Consider the following 13,097-nt stretch of genomic DNA (forward strand, 5'->3'; position numbering starts at 1 on the left):
TCAATCCACTTCGTAAAACCCACTTCCGATTCTAGAGCTCCCAGTGTTCCCCAGACTTAAGCAATTTATGGCTCCATCTGTAAACCTGACTCGATTCTACACACGTTTAGAGACACAGACTGGCTAAGCCGGGGGTGCGGGGCACGCGGCAGCTGTGCAGGCAGCGACGAGAGAGCCCGGCGCACACACACACGCCCCACTCGCCCGGCCGGCCACCGCCTGTCGGCTCACGGGCCCACATTCCTGTCCACACACCACCGTGCCGGGAACGCCCCCAGGACCACCCTGGGGAAGGAATTTCCCCCAGGCCTCCTCGGAGGCAGAGAGACGTGACCCGTCTCGTGGAATGCTGGATCTGAATTGCACAAGCCCAGGGGCTGGAGGACAATGGCGGCCCCCACCCCAGGGACAGGGCTCCCGCCGTCTCAAGAAAGGAGGCTAGACCGCCGGACCCAAGGCCACTCGGCTGACAAACCCTCAGGGTCAGCAGCAAGTAAGCACGCACTCCTAGAAGGACTGGGAGTGGACAAGGCCCCAAGGGCGCTGGCACTGGGATGCCACCATCACCTTCCAGAGAGCACTCGGCCAGCCTCAGAGCCAGCATTCCCCTGATGCTGCCAGCTACGGACACGGAGACGTCAGGGCCCAAAACATGGGCCCCCAGGCTCAGCCCTCCTTGGAGGGGCTAGAGATGAGCACAGGAGTATCCCAGAGGCCGGACGTGGCTGCAAAGGAAAGAGACAGCTGCCCAGGAGCTCAGAGGAGGCCTGGCCGCAGGAAGCAGCTGCCCCTTGCCCAAGCCCCCTCCACGTGGTCATGCTGGGCTCCAGTGGGGGTCACTGGGAAGGGGCCCAAGCGGCGCCTTCCGGAGTGGCCTCCCAGCCCCGACCAGGACGCCTCTGACACGAGCCCCTTCCGCCCAACCCTCCCGCTTCGCTGAGGAACTGCCTCTGCCATCCCCACAGGGCACCTCGGGTTACGCGGGAGGTGGCGGAGGGCGGCAGAACGGCCACACCAGCACCCAAGGCCGGCTCAGCCACTCGCTCGGAGGATGACGGCAGCAAGCCCCAAGCCTCGCAAAGTTGGGTTCCCCCATCTGCAAGGCGGGGGAGAAGGCACTGCCACTACGTGGTTATCAGGGACCCCGTGTGACACCCACCAGGGCAGCACCACCAGGTCCCAGCAATGTGAGGATGACGGCTGCTCTTTCAGAGGCAAGAAACTCAGCTCAGAGAGGGAAGTAACTCGCTCAAAGTCACAGAGCCAGGAAGTGAAGAGGCCAGCATGTGAGCCCGGGTTGTGGGATTTGAGGGCGCAGGTGGGTCTGACCTCAGCAGGATGCCACATGGACCAAAGTGAGCTGTTGTCACTCCCCGTCTGAAACCAAAAGAGAATCAGAAACCAAAAGAGTGACACTGCCCTCACCCAACCCCAGATGCCACTACGCCTGCAGGAAACGTTCATGAATGGGAGAGGCAGGGGAAATCGGAAATGCCCTCGGAAGGGCCTCCCCACCGGCTGCAGTGTCTGAGGAGGGGACGGCAGAGGTGCGGCTTGGGGCACAGCAGGAGACGAGGGGTCCAAGGGCAGCCCCATGCCAGCACCACGCAGCCCAGCCCCTTGCTCCTGACGCTCCCCAAGCCGCAGGCTGACCAGGGGCCAGACGGCCCCTCTGGCGGGCAGGGCCCTGCAGACCCTGGCTCCCTCAAATGGGCGGGGCGGCTGTGCATTAACTCAGCCGGGTCTCTCGGAGAGACGGGAGGTGAAACAGAGACGCTGGCTCCAGCACTGGGCAGGCTGTCCATGAGGCCAGGAGGGAAGCGGGGTGAACACTCCAACACAGTGAGCTGGGGGTGTTTCCAAGGAGGGAAGCAGGCGGGAAAGCTTTGCCTTGCCCCAGGGGAGGGCACCAGGCACCCCAGAGCCCAGAAAGAGCCACCACTCTCCGCAGCGTTGTCCCCAATTCGTTTTTTTTTTTTTTTTTTGAGGGGAAGATTAGCCCTGAGCTAACTACTGTCAATCCTCCTCTTTTTGCTGAGGAAGGCTGCCCCTGAGCTAACATCCGTGCCCATCTTCCTCTACTTTATATGTGGGACACCTGCCACAGCATGGCTGCCAAGCGGTGCCATGGCCACACCAGGGATCCGAATCAGCGAACCCCGGACCGCCGAGAAGCAGAACATGTGAACTTAACCGCTGCACCACCGGGCCAGCCTCCGTCCCCAATTCTAAAGCCAGACCAGCTCTGGGGCCACCTGCAGGGCCAAGAGGGGGGAAGATGCATAAGAAAGTCACTCCAAAACCTAGTGGGGGCTATCTGCCACAAGAAGTCAGAGAAAGGTCCAGAGTTCACATTTCAAACTGGAAAGAGCAGAGTCAAGACACGGAGGAGGAAATAGAGAGCAAATGCTGGTCAGGACACCGTGCTCGGTGCTGGACACACCTCGCCTCCCACCACCTCCAGGACTAGCTCTAATGGGTGTTACAACTGAGGCCGCCAAAGCCACCCACCTGTGGTCAACTGCCTCCTGAGAGGAGGGGCCAGAGCTGCAGGTCGTGGTGCCCAACCTGCAAAGGGCAGAGTGACAAGAAGAAAGGGCCGCCAACAACCAGTGGCTGAGACCCATCCACAGGCAGGCCAGACGTGTGCTGATGGAGAAAAGGGGTGATACTTCCCAGCACCAGGACTGCGACACGACACCAGCCCCGCTGGCCGAGTCACGGAGAGACGGGCGAGACTGCAGGCAGCACAGGGCAGCGGGCAGGTGAGCAGCAGTGGGGCCGGGCCAGGGGCCCCTCCCACCCGCTGTTCCCTGAGCAGGAGTGCGCCAGGGACAGCAAGCCATGGCGCCATCTGCTGAGGGCCTCGCAGAAGAGCAGCTGGGACCCCACTGCACAGCCTGCAGCAAAGGCCTTAAGAGAAGAGGGGCTGCACCTGGAAGTGGTGGCAAGGCCAGCAGGGCCCCTGGACGTGATCTGAGCTGCTAGCCGGGCAAGGAGACAGCGCAGTGTGGGCAGCGGGCTCAGTGGGCCAGCCCGGGCAGTGCGGGAAGGTTTCAGCGCAGATGTACAGTAGGGCCTCGCCGTGTCTGTGGGGCTGTCCCTCGGCCCTGTCCCTGGCAGCATGACCCGGGTGAAAGGCTTGGAGCAGACCTGGTTCTGACGATTCCTCAGCGCTGGGAGCCTCTGCCAGGCTGGGGGGCTCGGGTCTTGGGTGAGACACCCACACGGCCCTGGAAGGCCCTGCGCATCACGGGGCACAGCCCCCCGAGGGTGTAGGTGCCCTTCTCCCCTCAGGATGCAAACTCTGGTTTTGCTACTCGCCTAGCTCTCGGAGACTCAGTTTCCCCATCTGCACACTGGGGCTAATGGCATGTACCTCACCAGGCTTTCGTGAGGCGTGAACAAAGGCAATCCACGATGCTGGCACAGAGGCAGTGTTCGGTAAAGGGCCAGCACCCAGGATGGTGCACAGAGCAGGGGCTCAAGGAGTGTGTGCTGCAAGAGCAGAGGGTGCTCAGCCCTCAGCCCAGAGAGCGCCCTCCGCGCCCCTCAGCTGGCACCAGGGCTCGGTGGGTCCCCGCCCCAGGCCCGGGTCTGTGCCAGGTGCTGGGACACACGGGACAGAGCGACGGGTACAACTTCCATCCAGGTGTCCACTTAACCAAGGCCAATCTCGGATCTGGTCTCAAAGACCACGTGCCAGGCATTAGCAGTCACCAGCCCCAGGTACCCACCATGACCAGTGCCCACTGGGGCACCGGTGAGCCCGGCCCTGGTCAGCCTTGTGCTGGGGGGACAAAGATGCACAAGGAGAGAAGAGCTGCTGCACGCCAGCCCTTCAAAATCTCATCATCTAAAGGGGGACGCAAAGAGCATCATAACATTTGGGGTGAAGTGCTATGCTTGCTAAGAAAGGGCAGGTGGTGTACAGTCCGAGAGGCCGGAGGAGGGACCTCACAGCCACAGGGAGGCCACACTCGAGCAGGCCACGAGGACAGGAGCAGCCTGCAGGCAGAAGAGGTGCAGCTGACAGGGACCTCGTGGACAGAACCAAGGGCGAGAAAGAGAAGCTTCAGGCAGGAACTGGCATCCAGTGCCAGGTCCGAGCAAATGGCCTGAATCACTGTGTTGAGAAAGATTCTGAGGATCAGAAGGACAAAGCAGCTTCATCATCTAGCAACGCCTGCGAGGGGCTGGGGATTTCGGACCCTTTCTTGTCACAAGCACAGCTCTTTTGAACGGCTTGACGTCAGATGTTCCCCCCTTTGGAGAAAGCTCCTGTGCACACAGCTGGTGGGAAAAGCAGGAACTCCCAAAGCTGGTCCCTATCTCTACAGGAGGACAGCCATCAGGGCTGAGAAATGGCAGACTCCCCCACAGGCTGGGTCTGCGAGCCCCTGGCTCTCGGCAACAGGAGGGAGTGACGAGCCCTGCGCAAGCCCCTTTGGCAGAACACGCCCCCCAGGGAGGCATCAGCTCCCTGAAGGCTGGAGCCCTCGGGAACTGGGGGACCTACTGCAAGGTGGCGAGGGTGAGGAGGGAACACCGCTCCTCCCAGCAGCTGAAGGGCAGAGCTGGGGCAGCGCCGTCCTCATCGCCTCTCCCACCAGCCCAGGGAGCAAGCGAGCAGGCGGAGGGGGAGCGTTGGGCGGAGGCGCGGCTGCACTGCCTGCCCTCGACCCCGTTCCCCAACAGCTCCCATCCGGCCCAGAGCCCCGTGGCGAGTGCTCCACAGCCTGCGTCCCACAGAGCCCTCCGAAAACCGAGTACCCGGCAGGCGTGAGCTCCATGTCACCGCACAAGGACGCCAAGGGGGGGGGACACGATGGGGAGCAGCGGGGAGCATGTCCCACCAACCTCAGGCCTCTGCCCAGGTTCACAGCCCGGAAATCAGGGTCGAAGGTGAAGGAGCCAAAGACACACACAGCGTCGGCTCTGACGGCCACAGGGACCACCACGACAGCCACACAAGGGGTACCACAGCCTTAAAAAATAGCAGCTGCAGCTTTATTTATTGACACAGAAAAATCCACAAGGCAGTGGTAAATCAAAAGCCATCAGACGACAAAGCCACATGCTGCCTCCATCCCGGGCCCGCTGGCCACAACGGCCTCTGCTTGATGGAGCCATGGGGAGCGTTCAGTTAAAGCAGCTTGACACACAGTCAAAACTTTTAGAAATATTAGAAACACCTAGTATTTTTACACCCAGGGAGGGGAAAACCTTGGCTAGGATTTTTGCTGAGAAATTCCGCAGCAAACTGCAAAGACGACAGGACCCACTGAGGTCTGTCCATAGGACCGTTGGAACCTACAATTCCAGAGACCTCCCGGCCGATGGCTCTGCTTGGAATCCTGGGAACAGCCGGGGCCTCCCGCTGCCACATCCCGCGACCCGTGGAACACAGAAAACTGGGGAGGGCAGCTGCCGCCCTCTCGGCCGGCCACACTGAAACGAGGGCACACTCACTCAGGCCTCCTCAGGGTACCCGGACTTCAGTGGCCAGCGGCACTGGCTCACGAGAGGTCTCTAACCGCTTCATGCCCCAGACAACCAGCTCGGGTCAGATTCTCTCCAGGATGCCTTTCTCCTGACTGCGGCCAAATTCGGGGGCCTCTCTAAGGTCCGGCTCCTCCTCCAGGAACGCTGCTCTCACGAGGGAAAGTGGGGCCTGGTCTGTGGGGAACAGCAGGCGAAAGGACACAGCCCTTCTAGAAAGGCCCCTAACCGAGGGCAGGGAAGGCAAACACCGCCCCATGAGAAAGAGAACCGTTTTTAAATGCACCGTCTTTACCCACAGCCGTCTAAGCAGCCACAGCTTCTAAACCTAAACAAAGTGCAGTGTCACGAAAAATGCAGAGTTCAAAGATGTTCGCGTCAATTCACAGAATCAGAAAGTGGGACAGAGGCTGCGGGCTGGGGCGGGGGAGTCAGTGTTTCACGGGGACCAAGCGTCAGCTTGGGAAGATGAACAAGTTCTGGAGACGGGTGCTAACGGAAGCACAACATCGTGCGTGCGCTCGGTGTCACTGAGACTGCACACTTATACATGGCTAAAACGGTAAAGTTTATATCATGTGGATCAAAAAGTCTTTAAAATTAAAAAATACCTTCCTCTTGGGGGCTAGCCCCGTGGCCGAGTGGGTAAGTTCGCGCGCTCCTTTGGCGGCCCAGGGTTTCGCCGCTTCGGATCCTGGGCGCGGACTTGGCACTGCTCGTCAGGCCATGCTGAGGTGGCGTCCCACATGCCACAGCTGGAAGGACCCACAACTAAAATATGCAACTATGTACTGGGGGAACTTGGGGAAAAAGAAGGAAAAATTCAAAAAAAAATACCTTCCTCTCTAATTTAAAAAAAAAATCTCTGCATCTCAAAGGACTTCGGCTTAGATGAGAAAGGTAAAGATTGCTGATTTAAAATTTCTTCTCTCACGGGGCCGGCCCATCAGCCTGCGCGAGGGTTTCTACCCAAGACCCAGGGAAGCGGGCTGGCATCAAGCAACCGCAGCCAACACAGGAGACTTAAAGCCCACCCCCCGCTCCCCAGTGTGCGTCAGGAGGCTCAGCAGCCCTGGGAGTCTGCACTTGACCTCCCTGCCCGCACACAGACCGCCTCGCCCAGGGGATTTCTGGGGTGCCACAGAGGCTCACAGGCGAGAAGCCGTGGAGTCTGGAGCGTTCCACTGAAGTGGACGCTGTGAACGCCGCCTCTTCCTGCAAATCTCAGGCAACACCGAGCTCGGGAGAACCGCTTTGGAGAGCACGGTGGGAATCCTCGAACACGGCCCATAATGCCGCTTCTAGAAACCTATACACCTGTCCACGGGGAGACCCACACGAGGACGTTCACCAGGACAGAGGAAACACTGGAGACAACCAGACTCTCCCTCCAGAGAACAGACACACAGAAACAGCACGAGACAGGGAGGCACCAGCTCCACACGAGCAGCGACAACAGATCTCGACACAACGCTGATGAAAACCCAGGGCGCACGCCCTGCGCAGTGGTACACACGTGCGGACGTTACACACACAGGAACAGAAGCCGGTGCTTCCCGTGGACACCGGGATGCACTTCAGAGACTCAAAAAGCAAACTCATCCTGGTATGTTCAGGGAGTCAAAGGGGCTTTACTCCAATCAATACATGATGGTCCTTTATTTCTACTTTTTAAGCTTCTTAAAATAAATTACAAAAGGAATGCAGAAAAAGCCAGACACAAAAGAACGAATTCCACGTCTATGAGGCCCCTGGAACAGTCAAATTCATAAAGACAGAAAGTAGAAGGGTGGGTGCCAGGGCTGGGGGAGGGGTGGGGAGTTAGGGTTTAATGGGGACAGAGTTTCAGTTTGGGAAGATGAGAAAGACCCGGAGATGGATGGTGGTGATGGTTTAAAAACAGTTAAAATGGTAAACTTTGTTACGTGTATTTTATCACAATAAACAAAAAGAATGCAGAGGTGTAAAAAGAATGAGCAAGAGCCGTATGAACTGACGAGCACAGATTTCCAGGATATATCGGTGAGCGAAAAAGCAAAGTGCGTCCAAGAAAGGAAGAGACAGGGGAACACGTTGTGTGTCGGCTCACCTGTGCAGAAGACACACAGAAGGACGCAGGAGAACCACGGAGGCTGGTGTCCGGGGGGCGGCGGGAAGAGGGCTGAGGAGCCACGCCTCTCCAAGTACACCCTCTTACAGAGCTCTGAGACCCACAGTGCGGCTTCACACTCAAAAACACACACAGGGACCAGCCAGGGGGCACAGCGGTTAAGTGCACACGTTCTGCTTCGGCGGCCTGGGGTTTGTCAGTTCGGATTCCGGGTGTGGACATGGCACCACTTGGCAAGCCATGCTGTAGCAGGCGTCCCACATATAAAGTGGAGGAAGATGGGCATGGATGTTAGCTCAGGGCCAGTCTTCCTCAGCAAAAAAAGAGGACGATTGGCAGCAGTTAGCTCAGGGCTGATCTTCCTCAAAAAAAAAAAAAGAAAAAGAAAAACCTACTTGAAGTAACACCCATGGCCAAATCTGGAACAATGTGAGCAGCAACATGAACACTGGGAGCAGAGGACCAAACCCACTGAATAAAATAAAACCCTGCAAGTCTACAGGGACATGGGAAACAACTGAATAAATAAATAACTGGGGAGAGGGGACAGGTCCTTCCCACCGCAGAGCTCCCATTAAGAAACACACAAGGAACGAAGGAAACAGAACACCGCCGTCAGGAAAACCTCAGAGTAACCTGTCACTGGCAAGGTCCCACAGTGGGTGCCAGAACCAGTGGGCAAAAGTCTCAGGACACAGGGCGTCTGCAGACTGTCGAAGCGTCTCCCCACAGGACAGTTACTAACGAGAAACAGAACGGTGAGACCTCACAGCCGAGACACCTGGAGACACCGCCTATCCAGCGGTCACGGCCAACGCCACCAGCAAGAAGACGTAACACTGCCACAGTGTGCCACACTGAGGAGGACACAGCATCCCCTCTGTGGTTTTCTGGACCAAAACACGGGACAAACCCACACTGATGGACCTTCTACCACACACCCAGCCAGGGCCCTCCAAAAGGGTCAGGGTCGCCAAAGCCAAGGAGAGACGGAGGACTGCCACGGCCTGGAGGAGGCCAAGGAGACGGGACAAGTGCGTGTGACAAGGGGTGCTAAACCGAATCCTGGAACAGAAAGAGGCCCTGAGCGGGAGAGGGACGCAATTCGGAGGCCTGAGGCCGACTGGTGGTCCGGCACCGTGCATTCCTAGTCTTGGTCACTGTACCATGGGGACATAGGAGGTTACGTTATGGAAGCCAGAAGATGGAAAGAATACTTTCGTGCTGGGTGGGGAGGGGGCTCCTAGGAGGCAGAGAGTTCACCGCGTGGCGGAGGGAATGCCCGGGGACAGGAGGCGCTGCAGAGCCAGAAAACCGCCCGGCTCAGAACTCCGCCACTGCCAGCACTTGTCAGGCCCAGGAAATCACGGCTGGGCACACGACGAAGCCTGAGGGAGGAGCGGCGAGCAAGACCCCCTCGGGGACGGGGACGCTGTCAAGGCCTCCCGGCCACCCCAGGCCCGGCCGCACCCACTCACCTTCGCAGGAGGGACTGCTGCAGGCTCTTGCAGGTGGTGAGGGACTCCCCGGTGAACATGTGGCACACGACGACGTGCAGGCAGCGGGCCATGAAGGCCAGCACGGCCTCGGGCTGCAGAGTGCCGCTGCGGGAGACCAGGCAGAGGCGCTGCAGCGCGGAGCACTGGCTCAGCGCCTGGAAGAACTGCGCGTTGGCGCTGAAGTAGGGCTGCTCCAGCCTGTGGGGAGAGAGCAGGCGTGAGACCGCGCCGCCCGCCCGCCCGTGGTGCTCACGGACGCACGCGGAGGGCGCCTCCTGGCCTAGCGCCCCCACCATGACTTTGGATGGCTAAAGAGGACCCAGGTGAGCTGTCCCCACGCCTGTCCACACCACAGTCCCCTGCAGCGCTGAGTGAGGACTCAAGACGCCCAGGGTCTCCCTTGGTGATCCTGATTTCAGGGGAGACCCTGCAGGCCCGATGCGACCAGCCCACCACAGCCTACAGACCCCAGCCAAGACACTGCTCAGAGCCAAGAGCCAGCTGCGTTTGCTGCGCCACCTGCTCGGTGCACCCAACTGAGCCCCTGGGCAACCCACCCTTCCTCAAACACTGAGATGCAGGGGCTGGAGACACGCACTGACAGGAGGTCCCTGCCCTCAGGAGCACAGTTTAATGGGGACACAGAGACGCACAGCCCGGCTCACTCCTCAGGACCAAACACGAGACACGGAGGGACAGGCAGGGAACGGCTGCAGGGGGAGGCACCTGAGCTGGGTGGGGCCACTCCGACCATGCCAGGAAGGGTGGACAGACCCATGGCCAGGGGGGCCACAGAAGCAGCTAAGACTTCAGCTGCAGACACGAGGAAGGACGGGAGGGTTCCACCAGGTCAGACCTGCTCTAGAGGGAGCAGGCATGACGCACGCTGGCCACCAGGGCAGGGCTTGGGCGCAGGGCAGGAGGAGCCATGAGTCTGCACTGAGGTTCTGGCTACAGGGAGCAAGGGCAGGACCTGGAGGAAACATTCCAGACCCTTCCCTGGGAGTCTGTGCACCCAGAGAGCGGGAAGCACAGAACGGCTTCGAGGGTACAGTGATGTGGTAGGGACACGTTGTGCGAGGCACTGATGAAAAGCAACAGGGAAGTTCAGCCGGCAGCTGGGAACACAGATGTGGAACCAGAAGACGCCTGGATTCATGGGGGGCTGCTGGGCTGCAGGCCCTGTCACCCCTCCAGGCTGAGTCAGGGGAGAGCAGAAAGAATGTGGGGTGGGGGGCGAACGGGACTCAGGGGCTGAGGGAGCACCCAAGAATGGAGGGGGGCTGAGAGCCTGGAGAATGGGGAGGGGAGCAGGTGGGAGCCGAACCGTGTCCCCAAAAGACATGTGGCAGTCCTGACCCCACCCCTGCGACATGCCCTTATTTGGAAGCTGGGTCTATCATGCTGGATCAGGATGGGCTCCAACCCAGTAACCGGTTCCTCACCAGAAGGCCACGTGAAGGCATGGCACGGCAGGGACATGCAGGGAGATCGCCGTGTGACAACGGAGGCAGAGACCAGAGTGACACATCCACAAGCCAAGGAATGCCCAGCACTGTGAGCAGCCCCAGAAGCTAGGAGACGGGCCTGCAAGAGGCTCTCCCTCAGAGCCTCCAGGAGGACCCAACCCTGCCGACACCTGACCTCGGACTTCTGGCCTCCTAACCACGAGATGACGAATTTCTGGCGTTCTCAGTCACCTGGTTTGCGGTCATTTGTCAGGGCAGCCCCAGAATACTAACCCGGGAACCAAGGAGAGGGCACCGAAGGCGCTGACAGAGCACAGAGACCTCTCAGGTAAGGTCCACAGAGACCGAGACGGCCTCAAACACAGAGATTAACGTGTAGCTTGTCTGTGCAAAACCCTCCCAGAAGAAAACCTGTTAGCAACAATCAGCGCTGGAGAGCAGAAGCGGGCTCCGGGAACCATCTCTATTTCACAGCCTTCGGCACGTCGGTCCCTCTCAGACATGCACGGCTCAGTGCTTTTAGAAAACCTGTTCTGACTGCGGTGGGGAGTCACTGGTCACCTGGCCCGAGCAGCTTCGAGGCTCGTGGCATAAGCAGGACAGCCGGGCAGAAGGCGGCACAGGGGCCATGGCGGGTGGGGACAGGCCTTCCACGGATGATGGAGATCTGGGCACGTCGGTAGAAGTCGCAGCTCAGGGGGAGCGACTGACAGAGGCGGGGGCCTCAGCCGCCCCCATGGGCTGAGCCCCGAAGCACAGCCGACCCAAGCCCACTGCCTCTGAAAGCCGGCAGGGAAGGAAACATGAGGCAGAGGACGAAATCCATGAGGAAGGTACTTGCCCTTCGCTAATGGGCTTCCTGCATCTTTGGGTCTCCTATGTCTGAACTCGGTGACTGAAGACAAGGATTCTGTAAAACGGCGGCCACTGGGACGAGCCGCCGAGGCCACTGACTGCTCTCATGTGGATCACGGTGGGGACCCGGCCCTCGCCAGCAAGCAACCAGGCCCTGGAGACTAGGCACAGGGCGGCGCTCGGCCACGCTGCCACCCCCATCCTGGAGACACTGCCACACGCCAGGGTGACGCTATTCTTGTCCCTCGACATTCTGAGTCTCCCCCGAGTCCAGCCAAGCAAATCCATCTAGCCACCCCCAAGGGCCAGGCCCTGAGCATATCACTCCTGCAGAAACACAGCATCGGCCCGGGACCATGGGCTCTCTGAGCCTCAGCCCTGCCCACTGGGCAGACACAGACCCCTGGGTGGACCAGGACAGCCGGCAAGACCCTCTCTACGTGCGAGGCCAGGTTGGTGACTTCCTGGGACACCTGAGAAGGCGGGATGCAGCTGGGGGCTCTCATCATAAAAGGAGAGACACTTCCAGGTGAGCAAGACATGCCCACGCCCACCCCCAAAAGGCAGCAGCCTGCGCTGGGGACAGAGGGTGTCCCCATCCCAGCCCCCAAGACCCCAGGTGGAGGGAGAGCCCACATGCTCTGAAACAGCCACACCAGGAGAAAGGTGACGACCAGGACGCGGGCAAGGGGCCGTCCATGGGCTCCCCATCCTCAACCCAAACACGACCCGCAGAGAGCTCACACTCCAGTCTCCACTGCCCTGAGGCCCAGGGCACCGATAAGTCACAGGACGAGAGAAGGGGTTCTAAAATCTGGTCTGTGAGAACGAGCCATATCCTGGCATCGTCCTGGCATCTGGAGCAAAGGCGGCACAGGAGCTCCTGCCACGCTGGAACGTACTCCCAGCTGCCCGAGGGGGGCCACCAGGCACCGGGACATGGCAAGGAGGCTGGCTGTTAATTCTAATTAAATGTAAGCAGAAATTCTAGGAAGCTCCTGACGCTAAGATTGTGGGGGGAAATGCGCGTCCTTCTGGGGCACGATTTCAAAAAGCCCCATATTCACTCTCGTGCAGGGGGCGCGGCAGGCAGGCAGCGCCATTCTGGGCACAGACACCAGAAGAGCTTCCCAGGGCCACAGCGTGAGATGCGAGTGGTGGCCCCGGAGAGACGTGGAGCACGAGCCTCACCCCCCACCTCCACTGACGACTCCACCCTTGAAGCAGTGGGGGCGAACCCAGGGCGCGGGCTTCCGGTCCACCCCAACCGAGGACAAGGGAACGACCGAAGGCACGCAGAGCCCGTACAGTAGGCAAATGTCGGCCCAACTAGAGGCGTGAGTTTCTTGAGAAGCTGGTTTTTCTAGAGAAAATGTTTGAACGCAGTATTTGTTTCTATTTTTTAAACACAATTTTTTTTTAAATCCTAAAGTAAGCAGCCCTTGGCAGACCCGAAAGTGGGAAAACGAGTGGGGCAAAAGTCCAGAACCAGCACCGCTGAGCCGCAGTTGCCGCTGGCTTGTCCCTGGAGCAGGGGAAGCCGCGATGGAGTAGGCAGGAAAGCGGGTGGCCACAGGCCAGCGGGGAGGACAGCCCTGTGGCTCCTCGGGCACTAGGTGGCGATGCAGGGCTGTGTACCCGCTGAAGATCTCGTTCCAGCCT

General features: G+C 59.6%; 1 protein-coding gene across 1 annotated transcript in view; it reads right to left on the bottom strand.

Annotated features, from left to right (window-relative positions):
* The window catches only part of FBXL18 (F-box and leucine rich repeat protein 18), a 42,509-nt gene that overhangs the window by 11,978 nt on the left and 17,434 nt on the right, over window positions 1-13,097 (bottom strand). Inside the window, exon 4 of the mRNA XM_044746639.2 lies at window positions 9,091-9,309. Coding sequence (XP_044602574.1) covers window positions 9,091-9,309 — 219 coding nt within the window. The remainder of the gene's footprint in view (window positions 1-9,090; window positions 9,310-13,097) is intronic.

This window comes from Equus asinus, chromosome 14 (genome assembly GCF_041296235.1).
Source record: "Equus asinus isolate D_3611 breed Donkey chromosome 14, EquAss-T2T_v2, whole genome shotgun sequence".
Taxonomy (NCBI): domain Eukaryota; kingdom Metazoa; phylum Chordata; class Mammalia; order Perissodactyla; family Equidae; genus Equus; species Equus asinus.